A 20,048-nucleotide genomic window follows, 5' to 3' on the forward strand; every position below is an offset into this window, starting at 1 on the left:
ATCATTCACTGGCTCTGGCAACCAAATTTCTGCCATTTTTATTAATGTCAGGTGGTTTAGTGGGTGGGGTGCACGGGGAGAGGTGGGCAAGAACTGTCTCCCCACCCTCTGTGTACAAGCTAGAGGCTCCTAGAGAGAGGAGTACAGGGTGTCAGCCTTGTCCTCCCAAATTGTGCAAGGGCCCCAGGAGGGAGGTGGGGGTGGTCATATCCTGCAACCCATGATAGCGACACAATGATTTTGGGGGTTAGGGACCCACATCAGAGCAAGTTACAAAGTTAGAAACCTGGGGTGGGGTGATGAGCTCAAGAAAATACAAAACAAAGGATTGACTTGGGCCAAGATCCAATGTGGGAGGGTCCTTTCCTGGTCCTATCTCAGCAATAACTTCTGGTCTGTCCTTCTGAATGTAAGGACCAGCTGGGTGTGGGGTAAGGAGGAGGGGGACCAGCCCCCTCCCCTCTATGTCCTCCATTTCTGTACAAGGATCCTCGGACCTCCCCTCCTCTCCCATAGGATGGGGGAGCTGGCCTATAGAGCAGAAAAGGTTCAGGGGAGCCCCAAGGTCCCGGCACCCGATGGGGGGTACGGGGACCCCAAGGAGCCCGCTGTTTCTGAGGGAGGCGGGGAACAGGGGGCCCAGGATCTGACCGGCTTCGAGGGTGGGCAGGAGGAGAGGAGGAGGAAGAAGAGGCAGGTGAAGGCCCCCTGGGCCCTAGGGCTAGGTTGACATAGAGGGGCTCAGGCCGGGTAGGACGCCGGGCAAGGTGCTGGGAGACTGAGTGGGTAAGGTGGTCCGGGGGGAAGCAGGAGGGGGGCGGTGGGTAGTTGAGCAGGAAATCGGGGGACCTGTGGAGCGGTGGTGACTGACCAAGCATACCATATGAGGCATTGAGCCTGTCGGGAGGCATGGAGCGAAACGGACTCCAGGACCGACTGGGGCCTGAGTAGGAGGTCCCCTCCCCTACCCCAATTTCATAGTACAGATTCTCTCCCCTGTCCAGTGCTGAGGGGGCACCCAGAGAGTTCCTCCAGACTGGGGCTGGAGAGCTAGGTGGGAAGGATGGGGGACCCAGAGAGTACAATCCTTGTTTGGGGACGCCAAGGAAAGGTGGCAGACACTCTCGGGGGGTTGAGAAGAAGCTGGGGTTAGAACCCTGTGAGGGGACAGAACATGGTGACTGGGCTGCCATCTCTGGAGCATCCCTGTAAGCCCCACTTGCTCTGAGATGGGCACTGACCTGGGAAGGCCCTCTGGGGCCCCTCCTTGAGGTCCCCAAGGGCCGCTGGCTTCTTACCAGGCTCCCATCACTCTGCTGCCTTGGGAGGTAAGGTGGGGGACCAGGAGCCCAGGCACCTGGGTGGGCTAAGGAGGGAGGGTATAGCCCACTCCCTGGAGTCCCCACAGGCTCCCCACCCACCTCTAGGGACAGTGAACGTCGGAAGGGGGAGTGGGGAGCAGATGGGGTGTCCCCCTGCTCTTGTTGGCTCTGTTGTTCTGCTACCTGCTGAGCCCGCTCAGCCAAGGCCAGGGCCATGAGACGTGCTGGGTTCTTGGGGGGAGGGGGCGGAGCCCCACCAGGGCGCAGCAGAGACAAGGGTGGGGGCAATAACGGTGAATCCATGCCACCAGGACCTACAATACAGAAAGGAATGGGAAGGGGGTCAGCTGGATCCAGGGACAGTTTGGGGACTGGGTCTACTGTGAGTAGAGCCTACTGAACAGGACTCACTGTGCTGGCCTGGAGCTCCTCGGGTTGGTGCTAGCTGGCTGCTGATCTCCTGCTGACAGGTGTCACTTAGCTGGGCCTCAGCCCCACGCAGCAGCAGGGGGATGAGATGAGGGTGCAGTCCTGGGTTAGGGCTCAGAGTTGGTGTTGGGGTGGCTGAAGCAGGTGTTCCTCCAGCCCCCAGCAGCTCCAGGACAGCAGGTGGTACTGATACAGCCAGGGGCTCTGAGATGTCCAGGGCAGTGGGTGAAGCAGGCTTGGTGGATCCATGGGGTGACAAAGCCTGTGGGGTTGCCCGAGGTGGGAAGGCAGAGGCTGAGGCTGGAGGTGCTGGGCTGGCAGGAGGTGCAGGGTCCCCTGGGGTGGGGCTGCTGCAGCGAAAGGTAAGGGGATCAAAGTCAAGTCCCCGAAGTCCTTCCAGACAGCGGGGTGGACTGAAATCCAGTTCATCCCCATCATCTAGCCAGGCTGAGGTGCGGTGTGAGGGGGAGCCAGAGAGTGGCCCCAGGCCAGCTGCTGAAGACTCTGAGGAGGAGGAGGAGGAAGAAGAGGAGGAGGAAGAGGAAGAAGAAGAGGACAAGCTCTCGCAGGAGCCAGCAGGTGCTGGGCCCACAGGAAAAGCATCGCTGCTGGAGTGGGGTCGTCGCAGCCGGTGCAGCCTCTGGAGGCCTGTTGGGAGAGGGTCACAGTTAGGGGTCAGAACCTTACAGACCCATACATCAGCAAAGACGGGATGCAACTTGGCAGAAACAACATGAAAGAAAGCAAGAGCTCCCTGGAGGATGCCCAGCTGACTCAAAAAGAACTGTTGCAACTAAGAAGGGTAGGGTAAGCTTATGAACTGATCCAGACCCAGAGCAAGGATGGGGTCTGGTGACTGTGTAGCCTGTGAAGTATGAGAGCAATTAGATATCATGCACTGTGCAGGGTGTTTAAATGCATTGCTCCCCTTGAAAACCACTGGCTGTTCTGGCCCTATCAGGCTACACGCTGATCCTACAGAACAGCTTCACTTTTTCTGGCAGAGCCACCTCCCAGGACTGTGAGTGTGGTGGGGACTACTGACAAGAACCACCAAATGCCCAAATACACACACACACACACACACACACACACACACAGTGGGAGGAAGTAAGCTGCACTGGCAGCACAGATGCACAGACAGTCTTCTGGCTGGGTGGATGACTGAAAATCAAGCTGCAGATTCAGGATGCTTCCACCTCCCATGTTGCCCACAAATGCTTCAAAGTAACCTGAACTGAGCAACAGGGTATTCCCATATACATCTGTATGTGAGAAAGCCTCCAAAGTGAGGGATGATGGCTGTCAACAGTGCCTCTGGTCGGGGCAGCAGCAGGGAGAGAGAGGCACTCTCAAGTACCGACTGGGGCTCCTTTAGTTTCATCCAGGAAGTTTTGGGGTGTTGTAATATTATTTAAATCTTTTTTAAAGGAATGACTAAACAAAGGAACCTCTATGAACCAATGAATGCTGTGTGTATTATCAATAGCAATTTAGATCTAATTTGTACCTAAAATTTATCTAGTTTACACCTAAGGCCTTGGTTTTAAAAGTTTAAATCCCATCAGATGGTGATTCGTCTAATCTGCAGGGGCAGGCAGATCTCTGAGTTTGAGGCCAGCCTGGTCTACACAGAGAATCCTTGTCCCGAAAAAAAAGTTCAAGGCCCTTGCTGGATGTAGTGAGTTACACATGTAGTCTCAGTTCTCAAGAGTTGTGGGGCCAGCCAGAGCTACACAGCAAGACCTAATCTCAAAGCAGTAACAAAACCAAACCAACCAACCAACCAACACCACCATCAACAACAAAACCCCAAGGCCCTCTCCACCAATCTAAAGTACAGCATTTAAAGATGAAGCCAGGCCTCCGTTCCTCCTAGCTCAGCTTAGGTACATGTGGGGTCCACTCTGTGCTCACCAGCCCCGCTGGCCTGGGATGATAGAGACTCCTCACTTTTGGCAGATCTCAGTGTGACAGTGTCAGGTCTGCTGCCTGTAGGGAGGAGTAAGAGAAGTCACGTGCCTCTCCAGCATTACTGCCACTCCCTACTCCCAACACCGCAAGTCGAGGCCTCAGTCTCTGACCTGAAGGTTGTGGTGGGGCTCGGCTGCCACCCAGCCACGGCAGCGGCTTCTTCCGGGGTATGCTGGGGCCCCGCCCCAGAGCAAAGAACGTCTTCCAGCTGCTACCCCCTGGCTTCCTTTGTTTCTCCGCCCTCTCTCTTTTCCTTCTGGAGTTTGGGTGACAGAGAGAGTAGGCAGTCTGAGGAACCAGGGCCTCCAGGCTAATCCTCCCCTCACCAGCATCCCGTGAATACCTTTCCACTGGTGAGGCTGGCGTCTTAGGAGTCGTGGGCTCCATAGTTGTTCCAAGACGGCCCTGAGTTCGTGCCTGGGCTTCTTCCAGTGTCAGCAGACGAGTGGAGGGACTGCTCCCCGCAAGGGACTTGGGTCTGGGAAGGAGGCAACGACCTGGAGAGTTCGAAAAGGGGACAGCTCTAAACTTTGGGCCGTTTGAGACCACAGGCAAAGCCAAGCGCCACAGCCAAGCCCCGGCCCCGCAGCGTGCCCACCCGGGCTGGCAAGGCAGGGGGCCCCCGCAGCGTGCCCACCCGGGCTGGCAAGGCAGGGGGGCCCCCGCAGCGTGCCCACCCGGGTTGGCAAGGCAGGGGGCCCCGCAGCGTGCCCACCCGGGCTGGCAAGGCAGGGGGCCGGTGTAGATCAGGCGGGAATTGGGGGGAGGGGCAGCAGGCAGGTAAGGAAGAGGGGTAAGGCAGAACGAGCTGATGAGAAGGCAGCTCCCAGCAGCCAGCAAGGGCAGTGGCTCTGGTCAGTTACCTCGGGCCAGAGGGCCCTCCGACGAGCAGAATCCTGACTGGGCTGGGGTCCGGGGCAGGGCAGGGAGTCTGGGCAGGGCCAGGGTGGGGTCAAGTCTGGGGACCTCCCACCTCCTCCCGAGTGGACCCAAGGCCCCACGCGCCCCCAGGAGCTATAAGGGGTGAAGGAAGAACGGTGTCCTGGCCAAGAAGTGGGGATCCTGGGCGTAGGAGCTGAAATGAGAAGGAGGGGGGCGCGGGGAGGGATGGGCCAGGGTGGGGTCCTCAAGGAGCTGTGGGGGAGGTCTAGTCAGTGGAGTAGGGATAGGGCCAGGAACCCACCTGCCCTCCCACTGCAGCCCTGACACTGAGGGGCAGTAGCCAGGATGTCAGGGGATGGGCTGGACATACCTGCAGGGTCCAGGCCAGCAGAGGTGAAGGTGTCGCTGAACAGGACCTCCACATGGGTGAGCAGGAACTCCACCACCACGGACTGCACCCGGACCTCCCGGAAGGCAGCTGCCCCACCCAGCCCCACTGACTCCAGCTCCATAGACCTGGAGTGGGGGAGAGTAAGGCCATGCATGTATTCTGAGCCTGCTTGGCGGTATAGAGTGCCAATGGACAAGATCACTAGTGATAACAGTCCTGTTTGTTCAAGTGGCTCTGGCTGTCCTTGAACCCTCTTTCCTTCAAACTCACATTCAGTCTGTCAGCAACACTGAGTGTACTCGGACCTCCGAATCTAACAACGCTCTCTCCCCTCACTGCTGCTTCTGACCATGCTGCTTAGTATAGTTTGAGAAAGTATCCCCCAAACACCCATGTAATAAAGGCTTGGTCCCCAAGATGGGGATTTAAGAGGTGGGACCTAATGGGAGAGCTCTTTATGTCACTGGAGGCATGCTCTCAAAGATAGTCATGGGGTCCTGGCTCCCCCTAACTCTTCTGGTGCCTTGGCCATGAGCTGTGCATTAATTCCACTGTATACTCCCACCATGTGACGTTGTTACAAGCCCAAAGCAATTCAGTCAATTGTGGACCAAAATCTCCGAAACTGTGTTCTAAACAAATCCTTCCTCTTTATAAGCTAACCACTTTGTTACAGTATTTTGTTATAGTTTCAGAAAGCTCACTGGCATTTTAGCCCCGTCTGCATTCCTCCCATGTGGAAGTCATAGTAGCCCTTTTCCCCTGCCACCAACAATCTGTCCTCAAAGAACCTGTGCAGCCCTTCCTCTAAGGCCTTGACTATAGCTCAACACACAGCGAAGTCTTTGCTGACTTCTATCTGGCCTACAATCTGTGACTTCCTCTGCTCCCCACCCTTGCTCACTTACTTAACCACAGCCAACAGGCCTCCGTGAGGCCCTTCCAATCACCAACCAGTACCATCTGCCGCAGGTCTGCTCCTTCTGCCTGCTCTGACTCTCCCAGATGCTCACATGGGTCCCACATAGGTCTTTACTCATGTAATTTTCTGAATGGAGTCTGCCCCACAGAGGGAGGGAAGCTTAGCTTACCGTAGCAGGTTGGGTGCCCAGACAATGGCCAGATTGCGGGCATGCATGCTGGTGTTAGCGCTGTGTCTTGCCATGCGGGCCAGGTGCCTCAGCAGGTACTCCAGGGTCCTGGGGGCAGAAGCAGTGGCAGATGACTACTTACTTCCGTTCTCTGCATCCTGAGATGCCCTTCTTGACTCTGCCCATTTACCTGTAGTGTGGTGGAGGTAGCTGCTGGATGACGTCATGTACTCGCACCAGGCGTTCTTCCTCCCCAGGCACTGACATAGCCTCCTGAGATGATTGATGGACAGGTATGATGGTGCTGGGCCACGTGCGGCTGCCCCCAAACCCTGCTGCCCCAGCCAGTTCCCTTACTCACACTGAACTTCCCATAGAGCTGGTAGGTGAGCAAGGGGTTGGGCAGTTCCCGGAAGTAGAGCTTGCAGAGGGAGGACACACTGTGGATATCTTGTAGGAAGGCGGGGCCCGACAGCTCAGGGATCCTCTCGCTATCAAACTCATGCCTGAGAATCGCCACATCAAGGAGAAGTTAATCTGGCTCTTCAGGCCATGTCCCCTACCCCTCCCCTCAAGTCCCACAGATGGATACAACAATCTTTCATAGGCCCTGTGCAGGGATCCAGAGGGAAACCTTATTGAATCTCCAATGACCCTGCATGGCAAAGACAGGGGTCTTTGCACTAGAGAAGGGGTATTGAGGCCCAGGTGGAAGTTGTCTCTGCCTGTAGCTACCCAAGGCGACTCCAGAGTCTCACTATGGCCCTGCCATAAGCCCCCATACTGTGCCATTCTCTGGACTTTAAGCAGTCACTGGGAAGTGAAGCACTCACTACTCTGTTGGGTGTCTGCTACTCACAGGCAGAGCTTTCCTTCCGTGATTCCACTCACTGCCCCTCAACTTTCCTGCTCTCGCCTTGCAGTCTCTGTTGGGATCTTACCCCCAATTCCTTCCCGCCTTTATGCTTCCTTGGTTCAGAACCTTCTGGTGGTTCCCTTAAATAAAATCCAAATCCTAAGACATCCAAGTGGTCCCATATAAGGAGCTGGGGTATGGTTCACTGACAGAAACTCCAGTGAAGGGCTAGGTGCATGGGGCAGCAATGGAGTGCTTGCTTACCATGCACATAGCCATCCCCAGCACTGAAGTCAGGAAGCCCTGCATGTGCTGCCTGGGTGAGTCTCAGGACTGCCACACGTGTTCCCCTTGCATGATTACTCTACAGATGCCTTCTATAGGATAGCCCCTGCTCTCTCACCTCGTTCCCATGAGATCTCTTCCCTCCTTCACTACTCAATACAAATTCTTAGCTGGTCATAGTGGCACATGCCTTTAATCCCAGCACTTGAGAGGCAACGGCAGGTGGAGCTCTGAGTTTGAGGCTAGCCTGGTCTACAGAGTGAGTTCCAGGACAGCCAGGGCTACACAGAGAAACTCATCTCAAACAAAACAAAAGAAGGAAGAAAGAATATAAATTCTCACTGGGCAGTGGTGGGGCATGCCTTTAATCCCAGTACTTGTGAGGCAGAGGCAGGCAGATTTCTGAGTTCAAGGACAGTTCCAGGACAGCCAGAGCTATACAGAGAAACCCTGTCTCGAAAAAACAAAACAAAACAAAACAAATCCCACGCTTTCCACACTTTTAAATCCCAGCTCTCAGGAGGTCAAGAAGAGTGGATCTCTTTAAGTTTGAGGCCAGCCTGTTCTACAAAGCAAGTCTAGGACAGGTAAGGCTATCACACATACAATAAACAAACAAAGAACCCCAAATACTCGATCCTAGTTTTCTTTTTCAGTGGTAGAGGATTGTTTTGTTTTGTTTTGTTTTGTTTTTGAGTAAGTCTCTTACACAGCTTAGTCTGGCCTAGAACTCCCTGTGTAGCCAAATACAACCTTGAATCCCTAACCTCCGACGTGCCAGGATTACTAGTATGGCATCTATTCCTTGCTTTGTCTTAGTTCAATCTATCCTCATTAGCACAAATCTATTTTTCTCCATTGTACCTGTGGTAGCTTCAGCCTTCAGGGTCTACAATATGGAATGTCATTCACTGATATGCCCCCAGTTCTAGTTCGGCCTGGCATGTGGTGGGGGCCATTAAGCTGACTCGCTAGGGACACTACTCCTACTCTCTCATCTTCCAGCCATAGCCTGACTGTCACCTCCTTAAGGAAGAAGCCTCAGGTTGCCATTGCACTGTGCCTCCCTAGCTCCCAAAACAAGTGACCCTGGCCTGTAGCATAGAGCTGGGACAGAAGTTGCTAATAAATGCGGGCTGTGGGTGCTCACCGAAGCCTCTGGATGTTGGAGGACACGCCTGAGAGCCGGTAGATTCCATCCACCACACCATGGGCCTCAATAAACTCAGAGCAGCAGCGTAGCACTTGGGGCACTGGGAGAGAGGGGCAGGGTCAGGGCCAGAGCTACATCTGAGGCAGCATGGGTGAGAGGTCCCAGGCCTCACCGTCTTGGCCTGAGTTGCTGAGGTGTTCTCCAAGATCACAACCAAATACCCTCTGCCGCAGGATTCCCCGTTGGCGCAGCCGCTGGCGAGAGGGACGAGAGCGCATGAAGGTGCGGAGGAGTCCTGCCAGCTTCCCACGTGGCCTGGGCACAGCTGTGGGGGCAAAAGCAGAGCATTCAGAGTCAGGAACAGCACTATTGGCCAGGGGCAAAGATCTGATCTCTTGTTTCCATTACCTGAGGTCAGAGAAGGAATACCCTGGGGAGCTGGGATGCCACACAGGGGACTGTCAGCATCTGTGGGTAGACAATGGTAGAAAGGACAAGTGGTAGGCCGAGGGTGAGGAAGACTGCTGCCCACTCTCCATGGTACTTACCTGCCTTTAGGCCAGGCCCTGGCCTCTCTGTGAAGAGTTCCACACACTCACTGGGGAAGAAACCAACCTGAAGAAAAATCAAAGTGAGTCGCAAGGCTACCCTAGTGGGCAGAGAGCCCCTAGTGCACATGTCCACCTCAGACCCAGCTCACCTGGAAGCCCCGTTTGCCCCGCCACCAGCTCCGATCCTCTGTAGGTGGCATGTCGATCACTGAGACGATGTCTCCTACCTGGGAACGGGTGGGAGGAGGGGTTCAGAAGAGGAGGAGAAACACGGAGCACAGGTAGAGTCCATTCCTGCCAAGCCTCACCTCAAAGGACAGCTCATCTGGAGCCTGGGCAGTGTACCGCTTGACCACGTGGGCAGCAGCCACGGCAGGGATATTGAGAGAGGCTTCCTCACTGAGGAGCAGGCGCCGGCCGTGGTTGTCCAGCTGAAGTGGAGGTAAAGTGTGGCAAGGAGAAGTCAGAAGGGGTTAGTAAAATCAGACCAGTTTCCTCCATGTCCAGTGAGGCCACCACCTGTCCCTAAGAGCATCTGTCACTCAGAACTACTGGAGAGATGGCTCAGTAGTTAAGAGCGCTGACTAGAAGACCTAGGTTCAGGTCTCAACATCCACATAGCAGCTCATGACTATCTGAAACTGTAGTTCCAGGGGATCTGGGGCTTTCCTCCCACCTCTGCAGGCATGCATGTGGTGCACACACAGTCAGGCACAACACTCATACACATAAAATAAAACATTTTAAAGCAAACAAAATAACTGCAACAGCAAAAGGCAAGAAGTTGCCTGTCTCCCACCCAACTTATCCCAAGATTCTCCTGTTCCCCAAACTCCCAAAGACATCTGGACTTTTGTCCTTCATAGCAGACACTACACATTTTATCCAAAATTCATTTAGTTTAAGCCACTGTCAGCCAGATGTATTGTGAACTACAAGCAACACATTTCTAACTGGTATACCTTTAAATCTCTACAGCCACACAGCTATACACACACACACACACACACACACACACACACACACACACACACACACGAGCACCTTTCTCTTGCTGGCATGCACCCACACAGACACTAAAATACCAATGCCTCCCCACTTCCCCCAGCTTCCTTCTTTCCTGTGCCCACACATCTCCTAGGCTGCTTCTTGTGCCTCAGACACCTCTCATCAGATCCTAGCTCCAGGTTCCCCATATCAGGCCCACCTCCATCCAAGTGAGCACAGGCCCACAGTTGAGGTTACTGTCCACCAGTCCTGACAGGGTCTCCAGGTACTGCAACAGCAGTGGTACCAGCATCTGGGAGCAAATTGCCAAGGAAGGCTCCTGTGACTTGATGAAGATAGAGCCCCTCACCGCCCCCACACCCTCCCACAGTGCTCAAGCTCATCTCTCCGCATGGCTGATTCAGCCTGGATGCCTGGGTATGGCTCAGCTGCGAAGCTCTGAAATGTTCCATCATGCTGAGCTGAGCGCTGGAGTGAAAATGATATGACTATGCTGACCTAGGAACCCCCGTGGACCTTCCCATGACCCCTAAACTAAAGGGCCTTTCTGACATCCTGATACATTCCTAAGGCTTCTCCTTTCTGATTGTTTGGAACTCAGATCATATCAGCCTTCCAAGTGCTGAGATTACAGGCTCACATCAGCATGGCCATCTTTATCACCTATTCCCCTTGCCTTACTGACTGCACATATGGCTGATGATATATCCTTGATTGCTCAGGAAGGGACTGATGCAAGCAGGTTACCTGGGCAGCCCTGGCACCCTCTGGAGGTGGAGGGAGCTCTGGGAGGCAGGAAAATCTCCGGTCAAATATGCATCGGTGGAGATGGGCATCCAGAGAACGGAAATCATCATAGCTCCGAAGAACTGGCCAGGAGCGGCCCTGTTGAGGCAGGCAGGACAGAGGGTGCAGACTCCGTTACACAGAGCTGAGAACTACAGGGGCTAGCTAGTCCTTCAGGCTAGATGAGAGGCAGAGGCAGCCTCACCTGACAGGTCACCTGTACCCCGAAGACCAGCTCATTTTCTCCAGAGAGGCTGGGGCCCTCACGCTCTGGAGACAGCAGGAGCTGCAGAAGGAAACAGAAACCAAAGGGAGGGATTTAGATTTAGATTTGTTCCATACCTAACCTTTCTTGGCTGAGACTTTCTAGGGGTAGATCTGTGTTCCCTGGTGGGCCTCCACAAGGACAGGGCGTGACGGTGTCACTGTCTAGGTGCAGAGTCCTGTCACAGAGGAGAGCCTATCAGAACATTGGTGTTGAGGAATAAGTAGAAAAATAAAGGAATGAGACAGTGCCCTCCCTGCAGCTGGAGCCTCTTTCTGCAAGTGTCTGCTCACGCATGCAAACGGCTAGGGCTCAGGGATGAACTTCAGGGGGTATAGTGGCTGCTAGCAGTTTACCTCCCTGCCTGAGCAGAAGTCCCCATACCTGAATGTGGCCAAAGTCAACGTTCTCATAGTGGAAATGGGCACAGTCAGCCAGCCGGGGGAAAGGGCCTCGAGGAGCCGAGAGTCTGGAAGAGAGGCAGAATAGCATCCATGGCTCTCCTGGAGCTTCCCTCCTCCCTCAGCTGATGGCACCCTCTGGCATCCTCTCACCTCTTCCCAGGCTTCCCCTTTGTACCCGGGCCCCCAGTAGAGGGTACGGGCTGCACTGAGCCCTCCCCTGGCCCATCCAGGCTGTCAGTGCTGCGGGCCTGTAGAGCAGAGAGAAGAATCAGAGGCCCCCAGAGATGGGAGCAGGAACAACAGGAGCATTGTTATCTGCAAGGTTGGGCCTGGAGCCTGGAAGCCCTCCACGCTGTCCTGCAGCGTAGGGTAAAAGGGTAGGTCAGCAGGAGATGAGTGCTGGGCTGCAGACCAGCCTGCTGCTTCCTGTGTGGTCTGGGAGGAAGGACTGGAGGTGCAGGGACCAAGGGTGAGCAGGCAACAGGAGCGAGGGCATGCTGGTCCTCTCTGTGCGTGGTTAAGACCCTTCTGTTCAGCAAGGGTACGGTCACTTGCCACTGCCTGGACCTTCCCAGTCCACATCTCAGTCGTCTGTTCCCAATCTTTCCCCTCCTGGCAGGATGCTTCCCACAAAGTACACATGTGACTGGCTTTCTTGCTCTCTCCACTCCATCTATAGATAAGGCTGGAATTCTCAGAATTCCTTGAGCTGGGTCCCGTATGCCACTCCGGTCCTGTTTCTCCCCTGCTGCCCCAATTCTCAGAGTTCTGAACTTTTCAGAACACAAGTGCCACCTTCTCATTTCCCTTCTATGCCTTTACAAAGCCTATTCCTCAGACTGGAACGTGGTTTGCACACCGTCACTAGGTTCTCTCCTCCTCACTCCTCAAGTGTGTTCCTCCAGAAAGCCCTCTCTCTGTCCATCTAGGCTGTTTTGGGCATTTGTCTCCGCCCCATCCTGTGGGCTTCCTCCATCCCAGACTGCACAACTAGACCTAAGCTTATCCATCTCACTCTGAGATGCCTCCTGCAAGGAACTCATCTCTTCTTTGGAAACAGGACCCCAGGGTGAACGCCCCCCCCCGCACCCCTCCCCTGCAATGCCCAACAAAGATCAGCACAGAGTTAGTACTGTATGTAAAATGCTTCTCTGGGTCCCTGACACACAGTGCCAATCCAGTTGTACGGCACAGACTGGGCAACTCTGATGAATAAAATAACCAGCTGCCAGATGGGGATTCAGGGATTTGCTAGACTGGGCTTTTCCCTCCTCCGTGTCCCTGCAACCCCAAGTTCATCCCTGGGTCTCACCCTCAGAGTCTGTCCCCTGCCAGCCCATGAAGCTCCCCAAGGCAGGATGGGATCTGACTGTTTCTGTGCCTGGAGCATGGGGCCTGCACAGAGGAGGTCTCAGTGAATGTCTGTGGAGTGAGGGAATGAATGGATGAATGAGCGGGAGCAGTATGGAGGAGGGGAGATGAAGACAAGGAGATGGAGAAGCCCCAAGGCTCAAGTGGAACGCAGGCGGGAGGCGCGATGTTGGCCTCGAGGGTAGAGTAAGGATCGGGAAGCGGCGGGAGAGACTTCGATAAAGGTTCAGATCGATGTTGGTGGGAGGATTGAGAGCGCGTGGCGTAGGATGAAAATGAAGAAGAAAAGGGTCAGGCAGAGGATGGAGTGAGATGGGGGTGGGGCTCAGGAATGAGAAAGGGGCTGTTGGGAGCAGGGGGTGGTGGTCGGGAGGGTGACTAGGGATGAGGATGCTGAGGAGGGCGCTGGGATGGGGGCTGGTTTCCAGGGAGCCTCGGCAGACGCCTGCAGGGGGGCAGCCCTCGTGGGGCGCGCGAGTCCTTCCCTGAACCAGCCCCCTTTTCTCAAGTCCGGGTCCTCCGCCACTGTCACCCCTTTTTCAGGGCCCAGAAGGGGGAGGGGGGAAATGTGCGCTGAGGGGGCGGGGTCGAGGCCCGGACTGCGACCCGGGACCGCACCGAGGCGGAGACAGCAGGGGACCGCGAGGAAGGGTGAGGGGCGGCGCGCAGGCCGCGGGCTCGGGCGGGGTCGGGGGCGGGGCGCGCAAGGCGGGGCCGCGCGGACAGACTGGCACGCGGACAGACAGACTGATGGCCCCGAGGGCCCCTCACCACCATGGTCGCGGTAGCCTCCTCAGACCCCGGCGGCGTTCGAGCCCTCGTTCGTAGTCCTCGCCGCCGCCGCCGCCGCCGCCATGGTGACACAAAGGGGAGGGCGTGAGGCGCGCGCGGGCGGCCGCAGGCTCCGCCCCTAACGGCTGCCGGGGGGGGGCTCTGGCGCGCGCCCCACGAGGGGCGGGCCCTCGCGCACGCGGAGGCCCTTCTCATTGGCTCCAGTTTTGGCCTGAGGGTTACGCCCCGCCCACAAGGCGGCTGCTTATTGGCCTTGAGTGCGGCTCTACCCCCCGCCCCGCTCCCGGACCCCGTCCCTCCAGTCCCGCCCCCCGAAGTTTGACAGCGCCACGCCCATGGACGGCTGGCATTGGCTGTCAGCACCCTCCTGAGATACAACCCGGTATTCTTTATGCTCCGCTGCAGCCACTTCTCTCCTTAAGCAGTCTGCCCTTTCCTCCCGCGGTCGCTCCTCAGACGGGCTTCATTGGGTTCGCCTACGACCATTCCTCAAAGCAGCCTTTAAGAAATGCAAGTCCTCCGGTCCCTACGCGGTCAGTCCGGATCCTGACCCCGCCCACAAGCTTTTTTGATTCAGCACACCCAGCTCCTGTCCCCACCCTAGGCTCTGTGCCTCTTGGTCTCCCCCATCCACTGGACTTTTTCCTTGTTTCCCTATGTTCGCTTATTACAGGCAAGCCTTTGACATCTTTTTCTGGGAAAACCTTTCTTCGCATGGAATGCTATGACATTCGTGCCTCTCAGAGAGCCAGTCTTTTCTTTTTTTTTTTTTTTCCTTTTTTAAACGATAAAGAAGTGCCTTAGAAAGATTGCAGCCACACCCTTTCCGGAAGGATGCTTTCACTGATCTGGATCTGAACAGGGCCCTCGTTTCGGGAGCACGCCCCCCCCCCCCCCCCCCCCCCCCCCGTCCAGGCGTTTAAAGACTATGATCATTTAATTCGGGGACATACCAATAATCAAAAGAAAACAGTACAGCCTTACCCACAGGGAGGCTCGAAGGCTAGTATGAACTAGGTGATTTTCGGTTGTAATCTCAGCACTGGAAAAGTGGGGGCAGGAGATTCATGAATTTGAGGCCAGCTTGAGCGGCATAGTGAAAATCTGTCTCAAACACACCAAATTAGGGACAGGAGAGATGGCTCTGCAGTTAGCGCTGACTGCTCTCCCAGAGTACTCGAATTTCTACTCCCTATTCTCAGCACCCACATGACTGTTCACCAACTCTAGTTCCAGGATGTCCAGAAGATGCTCTCTGTGGGCACTAGGCACACACATGGAACTCCAGCATATATGCAGGCAAAATACAGTATGCATTAAATAAAAAATTTAAACCTCCAAATCAAAGGCTGATGGGAGAAGATAATGATCAAAATAAATATAAATATCTAGCGTCCCAGAGAAAAGCTAGTTGGGATGGTGAACATGGAAAGAAAGTGCTGGGGGCGGGCAAGGAATAAATTTACAGTTATTTTTTTAAAGTATTGGTGTTTTGCCTGCATGTATGTCTGAGGGTGTCAGATCCGCTGGAACTAGAGTCGCAGACAGTTGTAAGTTGCACTGTGGATGCTGGGAATGAACCAGGGTCCTCTGGAAGAGCAGCCAGTGCTCTTAACCACTGAGCCATCTCTCCAGCTCTCAGTTTGTTTTTTTGTTTGTTTGTTTGTTTTGTTTTTTGGGGGGGGGGGTTGGTTGTTTGTTTGCTTTTTGAGACAGGTTTTCTCTGTGTAGCTCTGGCTGTTCTAGAACTAGCTCTGTAGACCACATTGACCTCAAACTCAGAAATCCACCTGCCTCTGCCCCCCAAGTGCAGGCACTAAAGGCATGTACCACCTTGCCCAGCTCACTTACTTATATTTATTTTTCCAGTGCTAGGGGGTGGAATCCAGGACCTGTCACATGACAAGGCATGTACTATACCACTGAGCTACCCCACAGCCCATTACTTTGACCTACTAAAATTATAAGCCCTGGTATTATAAGGATTTCTCACCTATGTTCCTCTGCCTTGCATAGTCCCCTGTTAGCCCCTGTGGCAGCATTCTTTGACACTTCACTCAAGCTTGTCTCCTGTCAGTTTGCAGAAACAAAACAAAAACAATAAACAAACAAACAAAACATAAATAAAACCAGCTGCAGCCAACAGGGAGAAATGGAAACTGTGTGATCTCCAAGGCTGTGGTGGGTGGCAGCACAGGCGCCTTTCTGCTTCCTAGAACTGAGAAGTCTCATCTGGAAAAAAGTGACTCTTCTGAGGCTTCAAAACCTTTCAAACCTCTGGACAGACAGACAGCACTTACCATAACATCTGACAGTCCTAACTCAGTTCAGGTTTTAGTTTTCTCAGCCCCGATGCTGGAGTGTAAGTGAAGACGTTCCAGAGGATTCTACACAACTGTCACTTAGAATCTCCCCAGCTATCACAGAATGGAGGCAAGCTGTTGCAGGCTGTGCCGACTCAGAATCCGTAAGTGTGATGAGTGATGCTCCTAAGCTTTGGAGGTGGCTTGTTACCCAGCCATAACCATTAAGGTGGCTTCTGGCAAGTAGATAATCTCTCTTATGTGTGACTTCTTCAGGCAGCCCTCTAGTTCCCCCTCTTAGCTTGATCAGGATGTTATTGTGAACATCTTTTATTGCTCCTTGTGTCTAAACAGCTACTTCCTCTTGATTCAATCAAGTGTGTGGTTTGTTCAAAAGGCTGAAAACCCATATTTACCTTGTTTCTGACATAGAGAATTGCCTGTCAGAAATTCATCTCATTTCTCTTCATAAGTACATCAAAACAACTCTGATTCCAAATTAAAGAACCTCAGAAACCCTGTCTTGAAAAACCAAACCAAACCAAATAAAAAAACCCTCAATCTAACCCTGATCATATATAGTCACCATCATTTTATTTATGAAAAGTTCTAAGATATGGAAAGTTGACACCCACATATCTATCAGCTGGCTCTTACCATTAAAACATTTTACTATATTCATTTTATCTTGCATATACTTATTGCTTTATTCACCCATCCAACTCATCTTTGGGTGCATTTCAAAACAGATTAGGCTGGGTGGGTGTGATGGCCCACATCTGTAATCTCAGCACTTGGGGCTGCGAAGGTAGGAGACTCAGTCCAAAGCCAGGCTTAGGTTACATAGTGAGTTGGAGCCTAGACTATAAGACCCTGTTTCAAAAGACAAATCATTGCATCCATACTATCCTGGAATTTCCCTCATTTCCTTTTTATAAAAAAAAGATTTATGTATATGAGTGCACTGTAGCTGTACAGATAGTTGTGAGCCTTCATGTGGTTGTTGGGAATTGATTTTTTTTTAGGACCTCTGCTTGCTCTGGCCAACCTTGCTTGCTCCGGTCAATCCTGCTCACTCAGTCCCTGCTCCCCAAAGATTTATTATTAAATAATAATAATAACAAAGTGAAGACACTGTTGCTGTCTTCAGACACACCAGAACAGGGTGTCAGATCTCATTACAGATGGTTGTGAGCCACCATGTGGTTGCTGGGATTTGAACTCAGGACCTCTGGAAGAGCAGTCAGTGCTCTTACCCACTGAGCCATCTCTCCAGCCCCTAAATATTTCTATATCCATTTTATTTATTTTTTATATTCTATATCCTATTTTTTTATTCTATATCCTATCTATTTATTTTTTCTAAGACAGAGTCTCACTATGTATCCTTGGCTGGCCTGGATTTCTCTATGTAGATCAGGTTTTAATTTTTGAACTCACAGAGATCACTTGCCTCTGCTGGGATTAAAGGTGTGTGTGACTATGCCTAGCTAACATGTATCTCCTTAGCTAGAATTCAGCATATTTTGCTTTTGAGGGAAATCACCCCAGGGATTTTGATTGAGGATGGCCTTCATAGGCTAGGATGTTTGGATACCTGGTCTCTAGTTAATGTAACTGTTTGGGAATGAGTAGATGTGGTTCTGTTGGAGGTGGTGTGTCACTGCAGTTAGCTTTGAGGTTTCAAGACTCCCATTCGCAGTGTGTCTCTGTCTTTGCCTGGTGGTTGAGTCTCAAGATGTGAGCTCTCTGTGCTGCTCCAGTGCCATGTGCCCTAGCCCTGACCTTGATGGTCATGGACTCTCTCTGAAACTCTAAGCCCCAAATAAACACTTTCTTTTTACATTGCCTTGGCCATACTGTCTTATAACAGCAATTAAAAAGTAACTAAAACAACCACTTAAAATGAAATTTGCAAATTTCACTGAGCTCAGCGGGGGCATACTTGTGTGTACCATTCCCAGCATAACAACTTTTTTTTTTCAACACAGGGACTCACTGTGAGGGTGAACTCAGAGTTGAGATCCTCTGGCCTCAGACTCCTGGGATTACAGGTGTGTGCCACTGTGTCCAGTTATCAGATTTTATAGCAGACTCTGAAAAGCATCTGAGTCACAGAAAGTAAAAGAAAAAGAACAGAACAGCACCCACTTTTCTGACAGAAGCTGCAGGCCTTCAGTTGTATTCAATTTGTTGAAAGGCTCAGTTTCAAAGAGAAGAGACCGGCTGTCGCCCTGGGTGGCAAGTGCATCAAAGAGCGAGCAGATGTGTGAATAGTAATGACAAGCTTTCAGCTGCACAGGTAGGAAGTAGCCTATACTGAGGCAAGGGCAGTGGAAAGGAGTTGGATTCTGACAGACTAAAGCAAATAGAGGTGGCATCTGCCAGGTGACTGTGTGTGGGAAGGGGAGGAGTCAGGAGGACAGAGGACTGTCCTGAGGAGAGAACAGCTGAAGAATGTGGGGGAGGGAGAACAAAGTTGGGGGAACATCAGGAATTTGAGCACCTGTGGGAATCAAGGCATCTCTTAGGCCTGTGGATGGAGATATTAATGGTGCTATCTCCATAGCACAATTAATCCTTTGCCCTAACCCATGATGGCTCACAACCATGGCCCATGGTATCATTATCAAAGAAGGGCACCAAGTCCCATGATTGCTTCCATCTAATGAGCATCCCCAGGTGAAACTTAGAACAACCAAAACAGTAGCAATTCCCCATGGTAAAATAAATGTATTTCCCATCTAAGTGTTCTGGGTTCTTGGATAACCTACTTTCCATTTTCCTTGGGTGAGGAAAAGAGATGTTGATATTATGAAAAAGAGAACTAGAAAAGCAGATAAGAGAAAAGATAGAAGTTGATCTCACATAGCACAATTAATCCTTTGCCCTAACCCTGAGCCTAACCCTAACCATGATATTTCTTCTTTATATAATAGGGATACTATTGATTCATTTGGACCATTAAAAATAGTCCCTCTCCCAAAGAGGGAGAGATGCTAGAACAGATGAGAGATGCATTGTTGTTCAACACTGATGTTTCTTAGGACCAGAAAATAGGGCTTTTATCTCCAAGATGGAAAAATCCACTTTTGGGGTGCCTGGAGAGATGGCTCAGTGGTTAAGAACACTGACTGCTCTTTCAAAGGTCCTGAGTTCGAATCCCAGCAACGACATGGTGGCTCACAACCATCTGTAATGAGATCTGACATCCTCTTTTGGTGTGTCTGAAGACAGCTAAAGTGTACTTACATATAATAATAAATAAATCTTGGAGCCAGAGCGAGCAGAGGTCCTGAGTTCAATTCCCAGCAACCACATGATGGCTCACAACCATCTGTATGGCTACAGTGTACTCATAAACATAAAAAAATAAATATTTTTTAAAATATCCACTTCTGAGTTACATGAGTCAGGTAGTCAGGCGCGGACATTACCTAGAGCCACGTGCTCACCCACAGAGAGAGGGAAACTGATTTCCTTATTATCAGTCTTTCCACAGCAATCCATTTCTTAGAGATTAACAGTAAACTGGAAAAAGGTAACTGGGGACAACTTTATTTTTACTGTGCATGTGTGTGTGTGTGTGTGTGTGTGTGTGTGGTTTGTATGTGTGTGCCCCACAGCACATGTGTGGAAGTCAGAGAATTTCGGAGATTGGCCTTTGCCTTCCACCTTGATTGAGACCCCGTCTCCATTGGCCGGTTGGCCCGTCAGCAACCTTTATGTGGATTCTGGAGATTTAAACTCAAGTCTTTTTTTGTTTGTTTGTTTGTTTTCGAGACAGGGTAAACTCAAGTCTTCACACTTGCAAGCTCTTTGCCCACGGAGCCATCTCCTCAGCCCAGGAAAAAAAAAATAACAGAATTTTTCTAATTCAAATTCGTCTGGCCTCAAGGGAGGCTCCTTCCCTCCTCAACCGCATTCTCTGGGACCTGGAGGGTGACCTGGCTGGAGGAGATGAAGATCCTGCGTCTTCAGCGTGGTCCAAGAGGAGGGATAATTGGGCATCCACTTTCCTGGAGAAAAGTCGGAGAGGTAGAGGCTGAACAGTGTGCTCAGGATAAGAACCTGAGACTGGCGGGGCACTTGGGAGGCAGAGGCAGGCAGATTTCTCAGTTCCAGGCCAGCCTGGTCTACACAGTGAGTTCCAGGATAGCCATGGCTACATAGAGAAACCCTGTC

At 52.3% G+C, this 20,048-nt stretch overlaps 2 protein-coding genes across 8 annotated transcripts in view; both read right to left on the minus strand.

Annotated features, from left to right (window-relative positions):
* Window positions 1-13: 13 nt before the first annotated feature.
* On the minus strand, window positions 14-13,692 carry Arhgap33 (Rho GTPase activating protein 33). 3 transcript variants are annotated; one of them, XM_031386074.1, is made up of 22 exons: window positions 13,540-13,692; window positions 12,710-12,792; window positions 11,548-11,645; window positions 11,378-11,462; window positions 10,934-11,014; window positions 10,690-10,827; window positions 10,142-10,234; window positions 9,243-9,365; window positions 9,084-9,161; window positions 8,932-8,998; window positions 8,792-8,851; window positions 8,556-8,708; window positions 8,381-8,483; window positions 6,451-6,595; window positions 6,280-6,362; window positions 6,090-6,197; window positions 4,978-5,123; window positions 4,069-4,222; window positions 3,836-3,981; window positions 3,669-3,743; window positions 1,734-2,399; window positions 14-1,636 (listed from the first exon to the last, which is right to left on the minus strand). In XM_031386074.1, exons 2-22 carry the CDS (start codon window positions 12,785-12,787, stop codon window positions 378-380), a joined length of 3,939 nt encoding a protein of 1,312 aa, XP_031241934.1. In that variant the 5' UTR covers window positions 12,788-12,792; window positions 13,540-13,692; the 3' UTR covers window positions 14-377. The 3 variants fall into 3 exon arrangements, with proteins under 3 accessions (XP_031241934.1, XP_031241935.1, XP_031241933.1); XM_031386075.1 differs by having other exon boundaries at window positions 12,710-12,819; XM_031386073.1 differs by lacking the exon at window positions 12,710-12,792.
* A 5,707-nt stretch (window positions 13,693-19,399) lies between these two features.
* Proser3 (proline and serine rich 3) overlaps window positions 19,400-20,048 on the minus strand; it is a 10,566-nt gene continuing 9,917 nt past the window's right edge. For all 5 annotated transcript variants that reach the window (XM_031386085.1, XM_031386084.1, XM_031386082.1 and 2 more), the window contains one exon: window positions 19,400-19,882. In XM_031386085.1, coding sequence (XP_031241945.1) covers window positions 19,841-19,882 — 42 coding nt within the window. In that variant the 3' untranslated portion in view covers window positions 19,400-19,840. The remainder of the gene's footprint in view (window positions 19,883-20,048) is intronic.

Source organism: Mastomys coucha, unplaced genomic scaffold, assembly GCF_008632895.1.
Source record: "Mastomys coucha isolate ucsf_1 unplaced genomic scaffold, UCSF_Mcou_1 pScaffold21, whole genome shotgun sequence".
NCBI classification, from domain to species: Eukaryota; Metazoa; Chordata; class Mammalia; order Rodentia; family Muridae; genus Mastomys; species Mastomys coucha.

Coding starts and splice junctions, on each gene's coding strand:
- Arhgap33 (XM_031386074.1), bottom strand. CDS start 12,787: ATGCTCCAGGCACAGAAACAGTCAGATCCCATCCTGCCTTGGGGAGCT. Junction 8,852..8,931: donor AGGGCCTGGCCTAAAGGCAG/GTAAGTACCATG, acceptor GTCTACCCACAG/ATGCTGACAGTCCCCTGTGT. Junction 8,709..8,791: donor TATTCCTTCTCTGACCTCAG/GTAATGGAAACA, acceptor TTGCCCCCACAG/CTGTGCCCAGGCCACGTGGG.